General features: G+C 33.0%; 5 protein-coding genes and 1 long non-coding RNA gene across 6 annotated transcripts; all 6 read left to right on the forward strand.

The window, feature by feature from the left end:
* Positions 1 to 489: 489 nt before the first annotated feature.
* Positions 490 to 4,230, forward strand: LOC145754700 (thioredoxin-like protein 4A). The gene is made up of 3 exons (XM_082570805.1): positions 490 to 618; positions 1,061 to 1,188; positions 4,077 to 4,230. Exons 1-3 carry the CDS (start codon positions 490 to 492, stop codon positions 4,228 to 4,230), a joined length of 411 nt encoding a protein of 136 aa, XP_082426931.1.
* On the forward strand, positions 1,942 to 2,702 carry LOC145755219 (3 beta-hydroxysteroid dehydrogenase type 7-like). The gene is made up of 3 exons (XM_082571448.1): positions 1,942 to 2,078; positions 2,141 to 2,329; positions 2,562 to 2,702. The coding sequence occupies exons 1-3, from the start codon at positions 2,064 to 2,066 to the stop codon at positions 2,700 to 2,702; spliced, it is 345 nt and encodes a 114-aa protein (XP_082427574.1). The 5' UTR covers positions 1,942 to 2,063.
* Positions 4,231 to 4,714: 484 nt separating the features above from the next.
* On the forward strand, positions 4,715 to 6,558 carry LOC145755860 (3 beta-hydroxysteroid dehydrogenase type 7-like). The gene is made up of 5 exons (XM_082572096.1): positions 4,715 to 4,747; positions 5,311 to 5,499; positions 5,732 to 5,857; positions 6,211 to 6,354; positions 6,496 to 6,558. Exons 1-5 carry the CDS (start codon positions 4,715 to 4,717, stop codon positions 6,556 to 6,558), a joined length of 555 nt encoding a protein of 184 aa, XP_082428222.1.
* Positions 6,559 to 6,626: 68 nt separating this feature from the next.
* LOC145755401 (thioredoxin-like protein 4A) lies at positions 6,627 to 7,398 on the forward strand. Its single transcript, XM_082571627.1, has 2 exons — positions 6,627 to 6,670; positions 7,245 to 7,398. The coding sequence occupies exons 1-2, from the start codon at positions 6,627 to 6,629 to the stop codon at positions 7,396 to 7,398; spliced, it is 198 nt and encodes a 65-aa protein (XP_082427753.1).
* A 545-nt stretch (positions 7,399 to 7,943) lies between these two features.
* Positions 7,944 to 9,007, forward strand: LOC145755595 (uncharacterized). The gene is made up of 3 exons (XR_014284224.1): positions 7,944 to 8,090; positions 8,455 to 8,643; positions 8,876 to 9,007. It is a non-coding gene; the product is annotated as an uncharacterized LOC145755595 (long non-coding RNA).
* Positions 9,008 to 15,329: 6,322 nt separating this feature from the next.
* Positions 15,330 to 16,700, forward strand: LOC145754657 (thioredoxin-like protein 4A). The gene is made up of 3 exons (XM_082570755.1): positions 15,330 to 15,458; positions 15,854 to 15,981; positions 16,547 to 16,700. The coding sequence occupies exons 1-3, from the start codon at positions 15,330 to 15,332 to the stop codon at positions 16,698 to 16,700; spliced, it is 411 nt and encodes a 136-aa protein (XP_082426881.1).

Below are 16,700 nucleotides of genomic sequence, written 5' to 3' on the forward strand. Positions count from 1 at the left end.
GTTAGGCAATTTCGTTCTGCTGAACGGACGCCACTTAATAAACATGGATTTAGACATTACTTAAATTCAGAGTTTATTTCCGTAAGATTTAGCCAGAATTTTATATTTTTGTATCAACCAACAACTAAGGACAGTTTTTAAAAATTAAAATTAATAATTCGCTACAAAGTAAGTGTATAGGGTCATCTTTAAAAAAATTTACTTTTTTTTGACATTCCCTTAAATTACATTTACAAGCCTACACCTACACACTTATTTTTTATTAATATGTATCTCTTAAAATGTTTTGAGGATAAACGTTTACGCAACAACAGACGTTTTAACAAATTGGATAAACACAAAACAGCGTAAACTTTTGCTCATACAAATTTTTCGATTTTTAGTTTTGCGAAAAATTTTACGAAATTGCACGAAATAATAAAACCAGTTTAAAAAGTTGTGTTTAAATGATATATTTGGTAGTGGTTGGTGTAGTTGAAAGGGGCAACCATGTCGTACATGCTTTCCCATTTTACAAACGGCTGGCAAGTCGATCAATCGATCTTAAACGAGCAAGAAAAAGTTGTCGTGATTCGGTTCGGTCACGATTGGGACCCGGCCTGCATGAAAATGGACGAGGTATTTAATGATTTTAAATACAAATAAGTTCAATAATGTTTAAGTTGGTACCGGCGTCGAATTTTAATATTTTCACGTATCAAGAAACGATATTTTAGACAAAATTTTAGGTAAACTAGGCATAAGTTTAATATTTTTGCTGAAAAAGTGGATTTGTGTTATTTTCTTAGACTTTTTAGAAATATATTTTTATGTTTAAAGAAAGTTTAATTAAGAAATAAATATTAAAGAAAATAAGGTTTTTGAATGATAATACTCTGTGTAGTGTTAAGGTTCCATAAATTTAAAACAAATTTACAAAAAGAAAATGTGTTATTGATAAAATTAAGTTTTTTTTGATCATTCTGCGAAATATTTAATTTTGACGTTTATACAACACAAATATTTTGCTTTAGAATTCTGTAGGTGACATTTTAATAAATTAACAATTTTTAATTTTTAGACCTTGTATAGTATAGCTGACAAAGTGAAGAACTTTGCTGTTGTTTACTTGGTTGACATTACTGAGGTGCCAGACTTCAACAAAATGTACGAATTATACGACCCCTGCACAACTATGTTCTTCTACAGGTTGTTATTTACAGAATTTAATTTTGATGGTTTTGTTTTAGTATTGGGTATATTGTTAAGTATTAGGATGACTAACTTCTGGTTTGGGGTTCAATTCCCATTGGTTCTGTGAACCGACAACATGGGTAGTGGTCAAAACACTTGGCTTCCCTACATGAGGTCTTAGGTTCAATTCATACTGCTCTCACGCTGTGGCGCCCCTGAGTAAGGAGCTATAAATGATATAAACTTCTGCTGAACCAATGAAATTTAATCAAAGCACATAAACTTTAATAATTTAACTTTATGCAAAGTGTTTATATTCAGTATTTTCTACTAAAATTTGTAATTATCTTTTTTTTTTGTATAAATATTAGAAAATTTTTTAAATCTTATTTTGTTTATTTTTTTAGATGCCAACATGAAAGTTGAATGGATTAGGTGTGATGTCATAAACCATAGTAGTCTCATCTCTGCCGTACAAGGATGCCATGTGGTTTTGCATAAGACCAGTGTTGTCACTTACAAGGAATTAATTCCTTGCCAAAAATTATGGAAAATAAATGTTGGAGGTAGGCATTGTGATGTCATAAGTGATGGGATTGTTATAACAGAATCTGACAACATTTGTTTTAGAACTTATATGGTACAGATTTTTGTTGTTAAATATATTATGATGTCATATAGGTCAGGAACAATGAATATGTTAAAGGCTTTTTGTGCAAACAATGTCGGTTATTGTCTCTACACGAGCTCAATCGACGCTTTTGGACAGAACTATGTAACCACTAGTGGGCGGTAGTGAAGACACTATTTACTGTTACTCTTCTGTGACGTCATACGGAAGGACAAAGAAGGACGCGGAGGAGCTCGTACTGAAGTGGAACGGAAAAAAGATGAAAAATGGAGAGGTGACGTCATTATAATTGTCTGCTTTTGTTCTTTTTATTAATGACGTCATAATACTTTGTAGAAACTGGTCACGTGTGCATTTAGAGGTTCTGGTATTTATGGCGAGAATGACAACGTCACCAAATCGATTCTTTTGTGCCATCTTGCGACTAAAGTAATCAAGTCTCTTATTCCACCAGAGGCGCAACAAACTCGAATGTACGTTGGAAACGTGACTTGGTGTCACATGATCGCAGCCACGAAAATGCAGGTAAACAAAACTTAGTTGTTCACTGCTTTAATATTGGGTTGGTGTGCAAAAGGTGTCTGGTTCGAGCACCACCACAGCCGTATATAGCTCCGGTTGTAACTAATATGTCTCAGCATGTTCTTACTGAAAGATTAAGTTTTAAGTTTAGTGAAAAATATTGGTTTATATTTTGGTTATATTAAAAAATTCTAAGAAATTAACTTGTACTCTGACTATAACTTATATTGTACAGGAGTCACCTTCTTTGGTTGGGGGAAACACCTACTTTCTGTGTGACGAAACCCCAGAATTATCTTACCTGAGATTGAACTTGAAATTCTACGAGCATTTAAGTTTCACGATCCACAAGAGGGAGTCATTGTTGCCGTTTTGATTGTTTATCCTCATTTCAACGTTGGTTGTTTGGTGTTGTCAGGTGCTGGGTTGGTTTGGGGTCAAAAAAGAGGTAATTATTTAGTTTATTGAGTAGTTTTTAACTGGGTTACTGTCATAAAGGTTTTACTGAAAAACATATGCGCAAAAACGCCATTTTACCATAAACATCGACCTAAATTTTGATTAAATGTCGTGGTCTAAAACTTATTCCTTTGAAATAAACCTCATACCTATTTGGATAATACTTTGGTAACGAGGGTCAGTATGTTAAGTTATTGCAAGTGTTAAACATTTATTTCATGTATAATACTTTTTATGACAACTATTTCGTGATTTTCAGCCCAATATTACACCAAACATGGCCAAGTTGTCCTGCACAAGATTCACCGTCTCCAATCAAAAGTTTGTGGAACATTTTGGCTACAAACCAAAGTATAGTTGGCCTGAATCGTTGAATATAATGAAGGAATATGTGAACAAGATTGTAAATGAAGTAGAAAATAATAATTTGAAAAAAATAGATTAAAAAAAAACAAAATATTTTCTTGATAAAATTAAGTTTTTTTTGATCATTCTGAGAAATATTTAATTTGGACGTTTATACAACACAAATATTTTGCTTTAGAATTCTGTATGTGACATTTTAATAAATCAACAATTTTTAATGTTTAGACCTTGTATAGTATAGCTGACAAAGTGAAGAACGTTGCTGTTGTTTACTTGGTTGACATTACTGAGGTGCCAGACTTCAACAAAATGTACGAATTATACGACCCCTGCACAACTATGTTCTTCTACAGGTTGTTATTTACATTAAGAATGTCATTTTGTCAGCACAACTATTAAGCATTAGAAAGACTAACACGCAGTTTGCGGTTTGATTCTTATTGGTTCAGTGAGCTAGCAATAAGGTATAGTGGTCAGAACACTTGGCTACACTACATAAGGTTCTGGGTTCAATCCCAACTGCTCGTATGTTGTTGCGCCCTTGAGTAAGGCGCTATAAACGGTATAAACTCCTGCTGAGCCAGCACTTAATCAGCAGCATAATTATCAGGCAATTATAATCTACAATATCCCGAACTACCAAAGGCAACTCGAGACTAGGTCGGAGTAACTGATGTTACTCTATGTTTAAGTCGTGCTTTAGACTTTCCCACATCGAGGATAAAGATATATACAAAAAAAATATCTCGAACTACCAAAGGCAACTAAAGACTGGGTCGGGGTAACTGATGTTGCTCATAGTTTAGGTCATGAAGTCAATCTTCCCATATCAAGAACGAATAAATACATGAAAGTTTAACAAATCAAATATTAAAATTAGGTTTAAAATATTTACAAATTATTAACTGAATAAAATTGTTTTCAGGAACAAGCACATAATGATCGATCTTGGGACGGGAAATAACAACAAGATTAACTGGCCGATGGAGGATAAACAAGAAATGATTGACATTCTAGAGACAATATTTAGGAGGGCAAGAAAGGGGACGGGGTTGGTGGTTTCCCCAAAGGATTACTAAACAAAATATCAATATTAACGAGTAGGAATATTCTAAAATTTATTGGTTTGTTGTCAGTTTATAAAAATGAAGTTTATTTAAAACACAAAATTTTAATAATTTAATTTTATGCGTGGTATTAAGTATTTATATTCGATATTTTTTTAAAAATTTTAATTTTTTTTTAAATCTTATTTTTTTTATTTTTTTAGATGCCAACATGAAAGTTTAATGGATTAAGTGTGATGTCATAGATCATAGTAGTCTCATCTCTGCCGTACAAGGTTGTCATGTGGTTCTGCATAAGGCCAGTGTTGTCACTTACAAGGATTTAGTTCCTTGCCAAAAATTATGGAAAATAATTGTTGGAGGTAGGCATTGTGATGTCATAAATTACGTCATTGTTATATTAGAATTCGCCAACATAGTTCATTTATTCTAGAACTAAATTGGTGCAGATTACTACAGCCTATTCTTTAATATATTATGACGTCATATAGGAACAATGAACGTGCTGGAGGCTTGTTGTGCAAACAATGTCGGTTATTGTCTCTACACGAGCTCAATCGAGGCTTTCGGACCGAATTGAACCATGGAACCACTAGTGGGTGCTAGTAATGACACTATTTACTGTTACTCTTCTGTGACGTCATACAGAAGTACAAAGAAACCGCGAAGGAGCTTGTGCTGGAGTGGAACGAGAAAAAAGATGAAAAATGGAAACATTTTAGGTAAAGTCACATTATTTTTTTTTTTTTTTTATGTCTTTATCCTCGATGCGGGAAAGTCGAACAAGTGTCCCAAACATAGAGTAACAATAGTTAGTTCAACCCAGTCTCAAGTTGCCTGTGGTAGTTTGAGATATTATAAATAATATTTGTCCGATAATTATGCTGCTGATTAAGTGCTGGCTCAACAGAAATTTATATTGTTTATAACACCTTACTCAAGGGCGCTACAGCATGAGAGTAAGGGGGATTGAATCCACGACCTTATGGTGGTGTACCAAGTGTTCTTACTACTACACCACGCTGTCGGTCTACTCGGCATATAATTGTCTGCTTTTGTTCTTTTTATTATTGACAGCATAATATTTTGTAGAAACTGGTCACATGTGCACTTAGAGGTTCTGGTATTTATGGCGAAGATGACAACTTTAACAAATCGATTCTTTTGCGCCATCTTGCGACTAAAGTAATCAAGTCTCTTATTCCACCAGAGGTGCTACAAACTCGAATGTACGTTGAAAACGTGACTTGGTGTCACATGATCGCAGCTACAAAAACGCAGGTAAACAAAACTTAGTTGTTCACTGCTTTAATATTGGGTTGGTGTGCAAAAGGTCTCTAGTTTGAGCACCACCACAGTCGTATATAGCTCCGGTTGTAACTAATATGTCTCAGCATGATCTTACTGAAAGATTAGGTTTTAAGTTTAGTGAAAAATATTGGTTTATATTTTGGTTATATTAAAAAATTCTAAGAAATTAACTTGTACTCTGACTATAACTTATATTGTACAGGAGTCCCCTTCTTTGGTTGGGGAAAACACCTACTTTCTGTGTGACGAAACCCCAGAATTATCTTACCTGAGATTAAACTTGAAATTCTACGAGCATTTGGGTTTCACCATCAACAAGAGGGAGCCAGTGTTACCGTTTTGGTTGTTTATCCTCATTTTTTTGTTGTTTGGTGTTGTCAGGTGCTGGGTTGGTTTGGGATCAAAAAAGAGGTAAATATTTAGTTTATTGAGTAATTTTTAGCTGGGTTACTGTCATAAAGGTTTTACTTAAAAACATATGCGCAAAAACACCATTTTACCATAAACATCGACCTAAATTTTGGTTAAATGTCGTGGTCTAAAACTTATCCCTTTGAAATAAACCTCATACCTATTTGAATAATACTTTGGTTACGAGGGTCAGTATGTTAAGTTATTGCAAGGGTTAAACATTTATTTCATGTATAATACTTTTAATGACAACTATTTTGTGATTTTCAGCCCAATATTACACCAAACATGGCCAAGTTGTCCTGCACAAGATTCACCGTCTCCAATCAAAAGTTTGTGGAACATTTTGGCTACAAACCAAAGTATAGTTGGCCTGAATTGTTGAATATAATGAAGGAATATGTGACCAAGATTGTAAATGAAGTAGAAAATAATAATTTGAAAAAAATAGATTAAAAAAAAACAAAATGTTTTCTTGATAAAATTAAGTTTTTTTTGATCATTCTGAGAAATATTTAATTTGGACGTTTATACAACACAAATATTTTGCTTTAGAATTCTGTATGTGACATTTTAATAAATCAACAATTTTTAATGTTTAGACTTTGTATAGTATAGCTGACAAAGTGAAGAACTTTGCTGTTGTTTACTTGGTTGACATTACTGAGGTGCCAGACTTCAACAAAATGTACGAATTATACGACCCCTGCACAACTATGTTCTTCTACAGGTTGTTATTTACATTAAGAATGTCATTTTGTCAGCACAACTATTAAGCATTAGAAAGACTAACCCGCAGTTTGCGGTTTGATTCTTATTGGTTCAGTGAGCTAGCAATACGGTATAGTGGTCAGAACACTTGGCTACACTACATAAGGTTCTGGGTTCAATCCCAACTGCTCGTATGTTGTTGCGCCCTTGAGTAAGGCGCTATAAACGGTATAAACTCTTGCTAAGCCAGCACTTAATCAGCAGCATAATTATCAGGCAATTATAATCTACAATATCCCGAACTACCAAAGGCAACTCGAGACTAGGTCGGAGTAACTGATGTTACTCTATGTTTAAGTCGTGCTTTAGACTTTCCCACATCGAGGATAAAGATATATACAAAAAAAAAATATCCCGAACTACCAAAGGCAACTAAAGACTGGGACGGGGTAACTGATGTTGCTCATAGTTTAGGTCATAAAGTCAATCTTCCCATATCAAGAACGAATAAATACATGAAAGTTTAACAAATCAAATATTAAAATTAGGTTTAAAATATTTACAAATTATTAACTGAATAAAATTGTTTTCAGGAACATGCACATAATGATCAATCTTGGGACGGGAAACAACAACAAGATTAACTGGTCGATGGAGGATAAACAAGAAATGATTGACATTCTAGAGACAATATTTAGGAGGGCAAGAAAGGGGAGGGGGTTGGTGGTTTCCCCAAAGGATTACTAAACAAAATATCAATATTAACGAGTAGGAATATTCTAAAATTTAAAAAAATGAAGTTTATTTAAAACACAAAATTTTAATAATTTAATTTTATGTGTGGTATTAAGTGTTTATATTCGATATTTTTTATAAAATTTTAATTTTTTTTTTCAATTTCTATTTGATTTATTTTTTTAGATGCCAACATGAAAGTTTAATGGATTAAGTGTGACGTCATAGATTGTAGTAGTCTCATGTCAGTCGTACAAGGTTGTCATGTGGTTTTGCATATGGCCAGTGTCATCGATTACAAGGAATTAGTTCCTTGCCAAAAATTATGGAAAATAAATGTTGGAGGTAGGCATTGTGATGTCATAAATTACGTCGTTGCTATATTAGAATTCGACAACATAGTTTATTTATTCTAAAACTTAAATGGTGCAGATTACGACAGCCTATTTTTTAATATATTATGACGTCATATAGGAACAATGAACGTGCTGGAGGCTTGTTGTGCAACAATGTCGGTTATTGTCTCTACTCGAGCTCAATCGAGGCTTTCGGACCAAATTGAACCATGGAACCACTAGTGGGTGCTAGTAAAGACACTATTTACTGTTACTCTTCTGTGACGTCATACAGAAGTACAAAGAAACCGCGAAGGAGCTTGTGCTGGAGTGGAACGAAAAAAAAGATAAAAAATGGAAACATTTTAGGTAAAGTCACATTATTTTTTTTTTATGTCTTTATCCTCGATGCGGGAAAGTCGAACAAGTGTCCCAAACATAGAGTAACAATAGTTAGTTCAACCCAGTCTCAAGTTGCCTGTGGTAGTTTGAGATATTATAAATAATAATTGTCCGATAATTATGCTGCTGATTAAGTGCTGGCTCAACAGAAATTTATATTGTTTATAACACCTTACTCAAGGGCGCTACAGCATGAGAGTAAGGGGGATTGAATCCACGACCTTATGGTGGTGTACCAAGTGTTCTTACTACTACACCACGCTGTCGGTCTGTTCGGCATATAATTGTCTGCTTTTGTTCTTTTTATTATTGACAGCATAATATTTTGTAGAAACTGGTCACATGTGCACTTAGAGGTTCTGGTATTTATGGCGAAGATGACAACTTTACCAAATCGATTCTTTTGCGCCATCTTGCGACTAAAGTGATCAAGTCTCTTATTCCACCAGAGGTGCTACAAACTCGAATGTACGTTGAAAACGTGACTTGGTGTCACATGATCGCAGCCACAAAAATGCAGGTAAACAAAACTTAGATGTTCACTGCTTTAATATTGGGTTAGTGTGCAAAAGGTTTCCGGTTCGAGCACCACCACAGCCGTATATAGCTCCGGTTGTAACTAATATGTCTCTGCATGATCTTACTGAAAGATTAGGTTTTAAGTTTAGTGAAAAATATTGGTTTATATTTTGGTTATGTTAAAAAATTCTAAGAAATTAACTTGTACTCTGACTATAACTTATATTGTACAGGAGTCCCTTCTTGGTTGGGGGGAACACCTACTTTCTGTATGACAAAACACAGAATTATCCTCGCTGAGATTGAACTTGAAATTCTACAAGCATATGGGTTTTACCATCCACAAGAGGGAGTCAGTGTTGCCGTTTTGGTTGTTTATTCTCATTTCAACGTTGGTTGTTTGGTGTTGTCAGGTGCTGGGTTGGTTTGGGATCAAAAAAGAGGTAATTATTTAGTTTATTGAGTAGTTTTTAACTGGGTTACTGTCATAAAGGTTTTACTTAAAACATATCCGCAAAAACACCATTTTACCAAAAACATCGACCTAATTTTTGGTTAAATGTCGTGGTCTAAAACTTATCCCTTTGAAATAAACCTCATACCTATTTGGATAATACTTTGGTAACGAGGGTCAGAATGTTAAGTTACTGCAATTGTTTATTTCATGTATAATACTTTTAATGACAACTATTTCATGATTTTTAGCCCAATATTACACCAAACATGGCCAAGTTGTCCTGCACAAGATTCACCGTCTCCAATCAAAAGTTTGTGGAACATTTTGGCTACAAACCAAAGTATAGTTGGCCTGAATCGTTGAATACAATGAAGGAATATGTAAACAAGATTGTAAATGAAGTAGAAAATAATAATTTGAAAAAAATAGATTAAAAAAAAGAAAATGTTTTATTGATAAAATTAAGTTTTTTTTGATCATTCTGAGAAATATTTAATTTGTACGTTTATACAACACAAATATTTTGCTTTAGAATTCTGTATGTGACATTTTAATAAATTAACAATTATGTTTAGACCTTGTATAGTATAGCTGACAAAGTGAAGAACTTTGCTGTTGTTTACTTGGTTGACATTACTGAGGTGCCAGACTTCAACAAAATGTACGAATTATACGACCCCTGCACAACTATGTTCTTCTACAGGTTGTTATTTACAGAATTTAATTTTGATGGTTTTGTTTTAGTATTGGGTATATTGTTAGGTATTAGGATGACTAACTTCTGGTTTGGTGTTCAATTCCCATTGGTTCTGTGAACCGACAACATGGGTAGTGGTCAAAACACTTGGCTTCCCTACATGAGGTCCTAGGTTCAATTCATACTGCTCTCACGCTGTAGTAAGGAGCTATAAATGATATAAACTTCTGCTGAACCAACGAAATTTAATCAAAGCACATAAACTTTAATAATTTAACTTTATGCAAAGTATTTATATTCGGTATTTTCTATTAAAATTTGTAATTATACTTTTTTTTTGTAAAATATTAGAAATATTTTTGTTTATTTTTTTAGATGCCAACATGAAAGTTTAATGGATTAAGTGTGATGTCATAGATCATAGTAGTCTCATGTCAGTCGTACAAGGATGTCATGTGGTTTTGCATAAGGCCAGTGTCATCGATTACAAGGAATTAGTTCCTTGCCAAAAATTATGGAAAATAAATGTTGGAGGTAGGCATTGTGATGTCATAAGTGACGTCGTTGTTATATTAGAATTTGACTACATAGTTTATTTATTCTAGAACTTAAATGGTGCAGATTACTACAGCCTATTCTTTAATATATTATGACGTCATATAGGAACAATGAACGTGCTGGAGGCTTGTTGTGCAAACAATGTCGGTTATTGTCTCTACACGAGCTCAATCGAGGCTTTCGGACCAAATTGAACCATGGAACCACTAGTGGGTGCTAGTGAAGACACTATTTACTGTTACTCTTCTGTGACGTCATACAGAAGTACAAAGAAACCGCGAAGGAGCTTGTGCTGGAGTGGAACGAAAAAAAAAGATGAAAAATGGAAACATTTTAGGTAAAGTCACATTATTTTTATTTTTTTTTTATGTTTTTATCCTCGATGCGGGAAAGTCGAACAAGTGTCTCAAACATAGAGTAACAATAGTTAGTTCAACCCAGTCTCAAGTTGCCTGTGGTAGTTTGAGATATTATAAATAATAATTGTCCGATAATTATGCTGCTGATTAAGTGCTGGCTCAACAGAAATTTATATTGTTTATAACACCTTAATCAAGGGCGCTACAGCATGAGAGTAAGGGGGATTGAATCCACGACTTTATGGTGGTGTACCAAGTGTTCTTACTACTACACCACGCTGTCGGTCTACTCGGCATATAATTGTCTGCTTTTGTTCTTTTTATTATTGACAGCATAATATTTTGTAGAAACTGGTCACATGTGCACTTAGAGGTTCTGGTATTTATTGCAAGAATGACAACGTCACCAAATCGATTCTTTTGCACCATCTTGCGACTAAAGTGATCAAGTCTCCGATTCCACCAGAGGCGCTACAAACTCGAATGTACGTTGGTAACGTGGCTTGGTGTCACGTGATCGCGGCCACGAAAATGCAGGTAAACAAAATTAAGTTGTTCACTGCTTTAATATTGGGTTGGTGTGCAAAAGGGTCTGGTTTGAGCACCACCACAGCTGTATATAAGTTCGGTTGTAACTAATATGTCTCTGTATGTTCTTACTGAAAGATTAGGTTTTAAGTTTAGTGAAAAATATTGGTTTATATTTTGGGTATATGAAAAAGTTCTAAGAAATTAACTTGTACTCTGACTATAACTTATATTGTACAGGAGTCCCCTTCTTTGGTTGGGGGAAACACCTACTTTCTGTGTGACGAAATCCCAGAATTATCTTACCTGAGATTGAACTTGAAATTCTACGAGCATTTGGGTTTCATCATCCACAAGAGGGAGCCAGTGTTGCCGTTTTGGTTGTTTATTCTCATTTCAACGTTGGTTGTTTGGTGTTGTCAGGTGCTGGGTTGGTTTGGGATCAAAAAAGAGGTAAATATTTAGTTTATTGAGTAGTTTTTAGCTGGGTTACTGTCAAAGGTTTTACTTTAAACATATCCGCAAAAACATCGACCTAAATTTTGGTTAAATGTCGTGGTCTAAAACTTATCTCTTTGAAATAAATCCCATACCTATTTGGATAATACTTTAGTAATGAGGGTCAGAATGTTAAGTTATTGCAAGTGTTAAACATTTATTTTATGTATAATACTTTTAATGATAACTACTTTGTGATTTTAAGCCCAATATTACACCAAACATGGTCAAGTTGTCCTGCACAAGATTCACCGTCTCCAATCAAAAGTTTGTGGAACATTTTGGCTACAAACCAAAATTTAGTTGTCCTGAATCGTTGAATATAATGAAGGAATATGTGAACAAGATTGTAAATGAAATAGAAAATAATAACTTGAAAAAATAGATTAATTTATTTATATGTGATTCAATTTTGTTGAAATGTTTGTATTAGAATTTTTGTTGTGAATTAAAACCATAGGTGGGCACAGTTAATCGAAAAAGCAACTTCGTTAAATGGTTATTCGATACACAATACAGTAACTTCGCTAACGTTTTTTCGTTAAATTAAACCAAATGTAACGGAAGTTATCATTGAACGTTAACGTTAAAATTTAATTAAAACAACAAAGAAATTACCTTTTTTATAAAAAAAATGTTTTTTTTTCTTAATCGATGTTTTAACTAGACGAAAATGGTTGAGAAGAAGTTTTTAAAACTGGCACAGGTCTAATGCCCAAATAACAGTAACCGGATAGTAATTACTTACATCGTTTAAAAATTGCAACGTTTAAACCCGATAAACGGCGATATTAAACATATATATTCCTTATATTACCATGGATTTACTTGTAAAATATTGAGTTAACGGGCTTAATTTAACGGAAGTACAATTTAACGAAAGTTAACAGGTCCGATAACGATTTTTAAAATTAACTTAAAAGTTAACTTATAACAAAAAATTCAACTTCGTTATTTAACGTTTAACGCATTAACGATTTGGTGCCCACCTTTGATTAAAACAAAGACAACGTGCAATAAACTTGAAGTTTTTAGTCGAGGATAAATTATAAAATATGTTTGCCAGTTATGACGTTGGTCGTAAAAACGTCATCCACTCTCTGTATATAAACAATAATTCACGTGCCGCGTTATTTAAAGTTGGAGGTTTTGGCTCGAGGTGACCAGACACTTCGGCCAAAATTTTTTTTTCAAAACAGCGGGGATTTTGCATTCTAATTACCGCGAGTAATTTTATTTTCGCGTAGTTATATACAGTTTTTTAGACAGTATTTGAAACAAAATAAGCAGTTATGTAATATTTTTTTAAAATAATAATTTGCAAGAACATGTTATCTTTCTTTTAGCGTGTCAATTTTTTAATTTTACAAACTAAAACCTATAAAAAACTAATTTTGAAAGCGCGCGCTTTTAGGTGACACAAGACGATGCATTATGATATCACGTATTGTGCGAAATGCGGGCCGTCTTTCTAAACAATATTTGAAGAAAATAGATCATTTATTAATCATTTTTTACACTGAGGAATGTACATAAATATGTTATTAGTTATTGCCCGTGTTAATGTATATAAAATTATATACTAAAACACAAAGAATAAAACGTTTAAAGAGTTACCAGAAGATTTGTCCTGCAAAAAAAACGGCGGGAATCGGCGACAAAATTCCCGTCTATAAAGTCAACGTAAGACCATCTTTTACCGATATTCAAAATAAAATTTTGCATAAAGTACAATATATATAAAAGTTTTTATAGTTGTTACCTTAATGACATATGTTACCTTAATGACATACGAATTAAAAACGGGTGCTTTTGGCCTGCAAAATTTTACAACTAATCGCTTTCGGCCTGCGAAATTTTTCATTATACTGCGGGAAGCCTGCAGCGTTAAGCCCGTGTATACCTTTAACGCAAGAACATATTTTACCGATATTTTAAATGAAATTTGGTAAAAGAAACAAAAATTAAAAAAAAAAAAAATATTCTAAAAACTAACATATGTCATTAAGGTAACAACTAATAAAAACTTTTACATATACTGTACTTTATGCAAAATTTTATTTTAAATATCGGTAAAAGATGGTCTTACGTTGAGTTTATACACGAAAATTTTATCGCCGACTCCCCGCCGTTTTTTTTTTGCAGGACAAATCTTCTGGCAACTCTTTAAACGTTTTATTCTTTGTGTTTTAGTATATAATTTTATATACATTAACACGGGCAATAACTAATAACATATTTATGCACATTCCTCAGTGTAAAAAATGATTAATTAATGATCTATTTTCTTCAAATATCGTTTAGAAAGACGGCCCCTATTTCGCAAAATACGTGATATCATAATGCATCGTCTTGTGTCACCTAAAAGCGCGCGCTTTCAAAATTGTTTTTTTATAAGTTTTAGTTTGTAAAATTAAAAAATTGACACGGAAAAAGAAAGATAACTTATTTATGCATAATCCTCAGTGTAAAAAATAAAAAATTAATGCTCTATTTTCTTCAAATATTGTTTAGAAAGGCGGCACTATTTGGCAAAATACGAGATATCATTATGCATTGTCCTCCGTCACCTGAAAGCGCGCGCTTTCAAAATTAGTTTTTTATAGGTTTTAGTTTGTAAAATTAAAAAATTGACACACCGAAAGAAAGATAACATGTTCTTGCATATTATTATTAAAAAAAAATATTAATTTACTGCTTATTTTGTTTCAAATACTGTCTAAAAAACTGTATATATCTACGCGAAAATAAAATTTCTCGCGGTAATTAAAATGCAAAATCCCCGCTGTTTTGAAAAAAAAATTTTGGCCGATGTGTCTTGGCCGAAGTGTCCGGGGGCCGAAGTGTCTGGCATTCGTGCAAATAATATTTTTATGAAATTTTGAATCTTTTCTATTATTTGGACCCAGGATATTATTGGACTTGCAACCACTGTTGTATGTTAACCTGAGTCTTATGTAGCTATTGTAGATGTGTTCAAAGTGCTTGTATGTTATGCAAATACTAATTCTTCACCGCTTGCCAAACATTTTGTAGAAGCGATTAAAATTTCTAGTTATTCAGCAATATTGTGTTTTATTTGTAACGATGCTTATAAGATCATGTTTTAATATCCAGTAATGTTAAATATTTCTTTAAAGTACTTTACTGGAACAATTGCAATCTTAACAATTCTTTCTTTCCCACAAAAAGACTTAAGCCCATACTTGAACAAATAACTTTTCAGTAAATTTAAGAAAAGTTGCCCATAAACAATTTGTTTCTTAGTAAGTGTATAGGGTCATCTTTAAAAAAAAATTTACTGTTTTCTTAACAATCCTATAAATTACCTTTACAAGCCTACAGCTACACACTTATTTTTTATAATTAAATATTTATCTCAAAAAATTTTTGAGGATAAACATTTACGCAACAACAGATGTTTTAACAAAAAAAGTAAACACAAAACAGCGTAAACTTTTGCTCGTACAAATTTTTCGATTTTTAGTTTTGCGAAAATTTTACGAAATTGCACAAAATATTAAAACCAGTTCAAAAAGTTGTATTTAAATTATATATTTGGTAGTGGTTGGTGTAGTTGAAAGGTAACCATGTCGTACATGCTTCCCCATCTTACAAACGGCTGGCAAGTCGATCAATCGATCTTAAACGAGCAAGAAAAAGTTGTCGTGATTCGGTTCGGTCACGATTGGGACCCGGCCTGCATGAAAATGGACGAGGTATTTAATGATTTTAAATATAAATAAGTTCAATAATGTTTAAGTTTTGTTACGGCGTTGAATAACTAGGCATAAGTTTAATATTTTTTGCTGAAAAAGTGGATTTGTGTTATTTTCTTAAACTTTTTAAAAATATATTTTTTACGTTTAAAGAAAGTTTAATTAAAATTAAAATATTAAAGAAAATTAAGTTTCTATAGAATAATATGCTGTGTAGTGTTAAGGTGTCATAATTTTAAAACAATAAATTTAAAAAAACAAAATGTTTTATTAATAAAATTAAGTTTTTTTTGATCATTCTGCGAAATATTTAATTTTGACGTTTATACAACACAAAAATAGCTTTAGAATTTTGTATGTGACATTTTAATAAATCAACAATTTTTAATGTTTAGACCTTGTATAGTAGAGCTGACAAATTGAAGAACTTTGCTGTTGTTTACTTGGTTGACATTACTGAGGTGCCAGACTTCAACAAAATGTACGAATTATACGACCCCTGCACAACTATGTTCTTCTACAGGTTGTTATTTACATTAAGAATGTAATTTTGTCGGCACAATAATTAAGTATTAGAAAGACTAACCCGCAGTTTGCGGTTTGATTCTTATTGGTTCAGTGAGCTAGCAGTTAGGTGTAGTGGTCAGAACACTTGGCTACACTACATAAGGTTCTGGGTTCAATCCCAACTGCTCGTATGTTGTTGCGCCCTTAAGTAAGGCGCTATAAACTCCTGCTGAGCCAGCACTTAATTAGCAGCATAATTATCAGGCAATTATAATCTATAATATCTCAAACTGCCACAGGCAACTCGAGACTAGGTCGAAGTAACTGATGTTACTCTATGTTTAAGTCGTGCTTTAGACTTTCCCACATCGAGGATAAAGATATATACAAAAAAAAAATATCCCGAACTACCAAAGGCAACTAAAGACTGGGTCGGGGTAACTGATGTTGCTCATAGTTTAGGTCATGAAGTCAATCTTCCCATATCAAGAACGAATAAATACATGAAAGTTTAACAAATCAAATATTAAAATTAGGTTTAAAATATTTACAAATTATTAACTGAATAAAATTGTTTTCAGGAACAAGCACATAATGATCGATCTTGGGACGGGAAACAACAACAAGATTAACTGGCCGATGGAGGATAAACAAAAGATGATCGACATTCTAGAGACAATATTTAGGGGGGCAAGAAAGGGGACAGGGTTGGTGGTTTCCCCAAAGGATTACTAA

This window comes from Corella eumyota, chromosome 6 (assembly GCF_963082875.1).
Source record: "Corella eumyota chromosome 6, kaCorEumy4.1, whole genome shotgun sequence".
NCBI classification, from domain to species: domain Eukaryota; kingdom Metazoa; phylum Chordata; class Ascidiacea; order Phlebobranchia; family Corellidae; genus Corella; species Corella eumyota.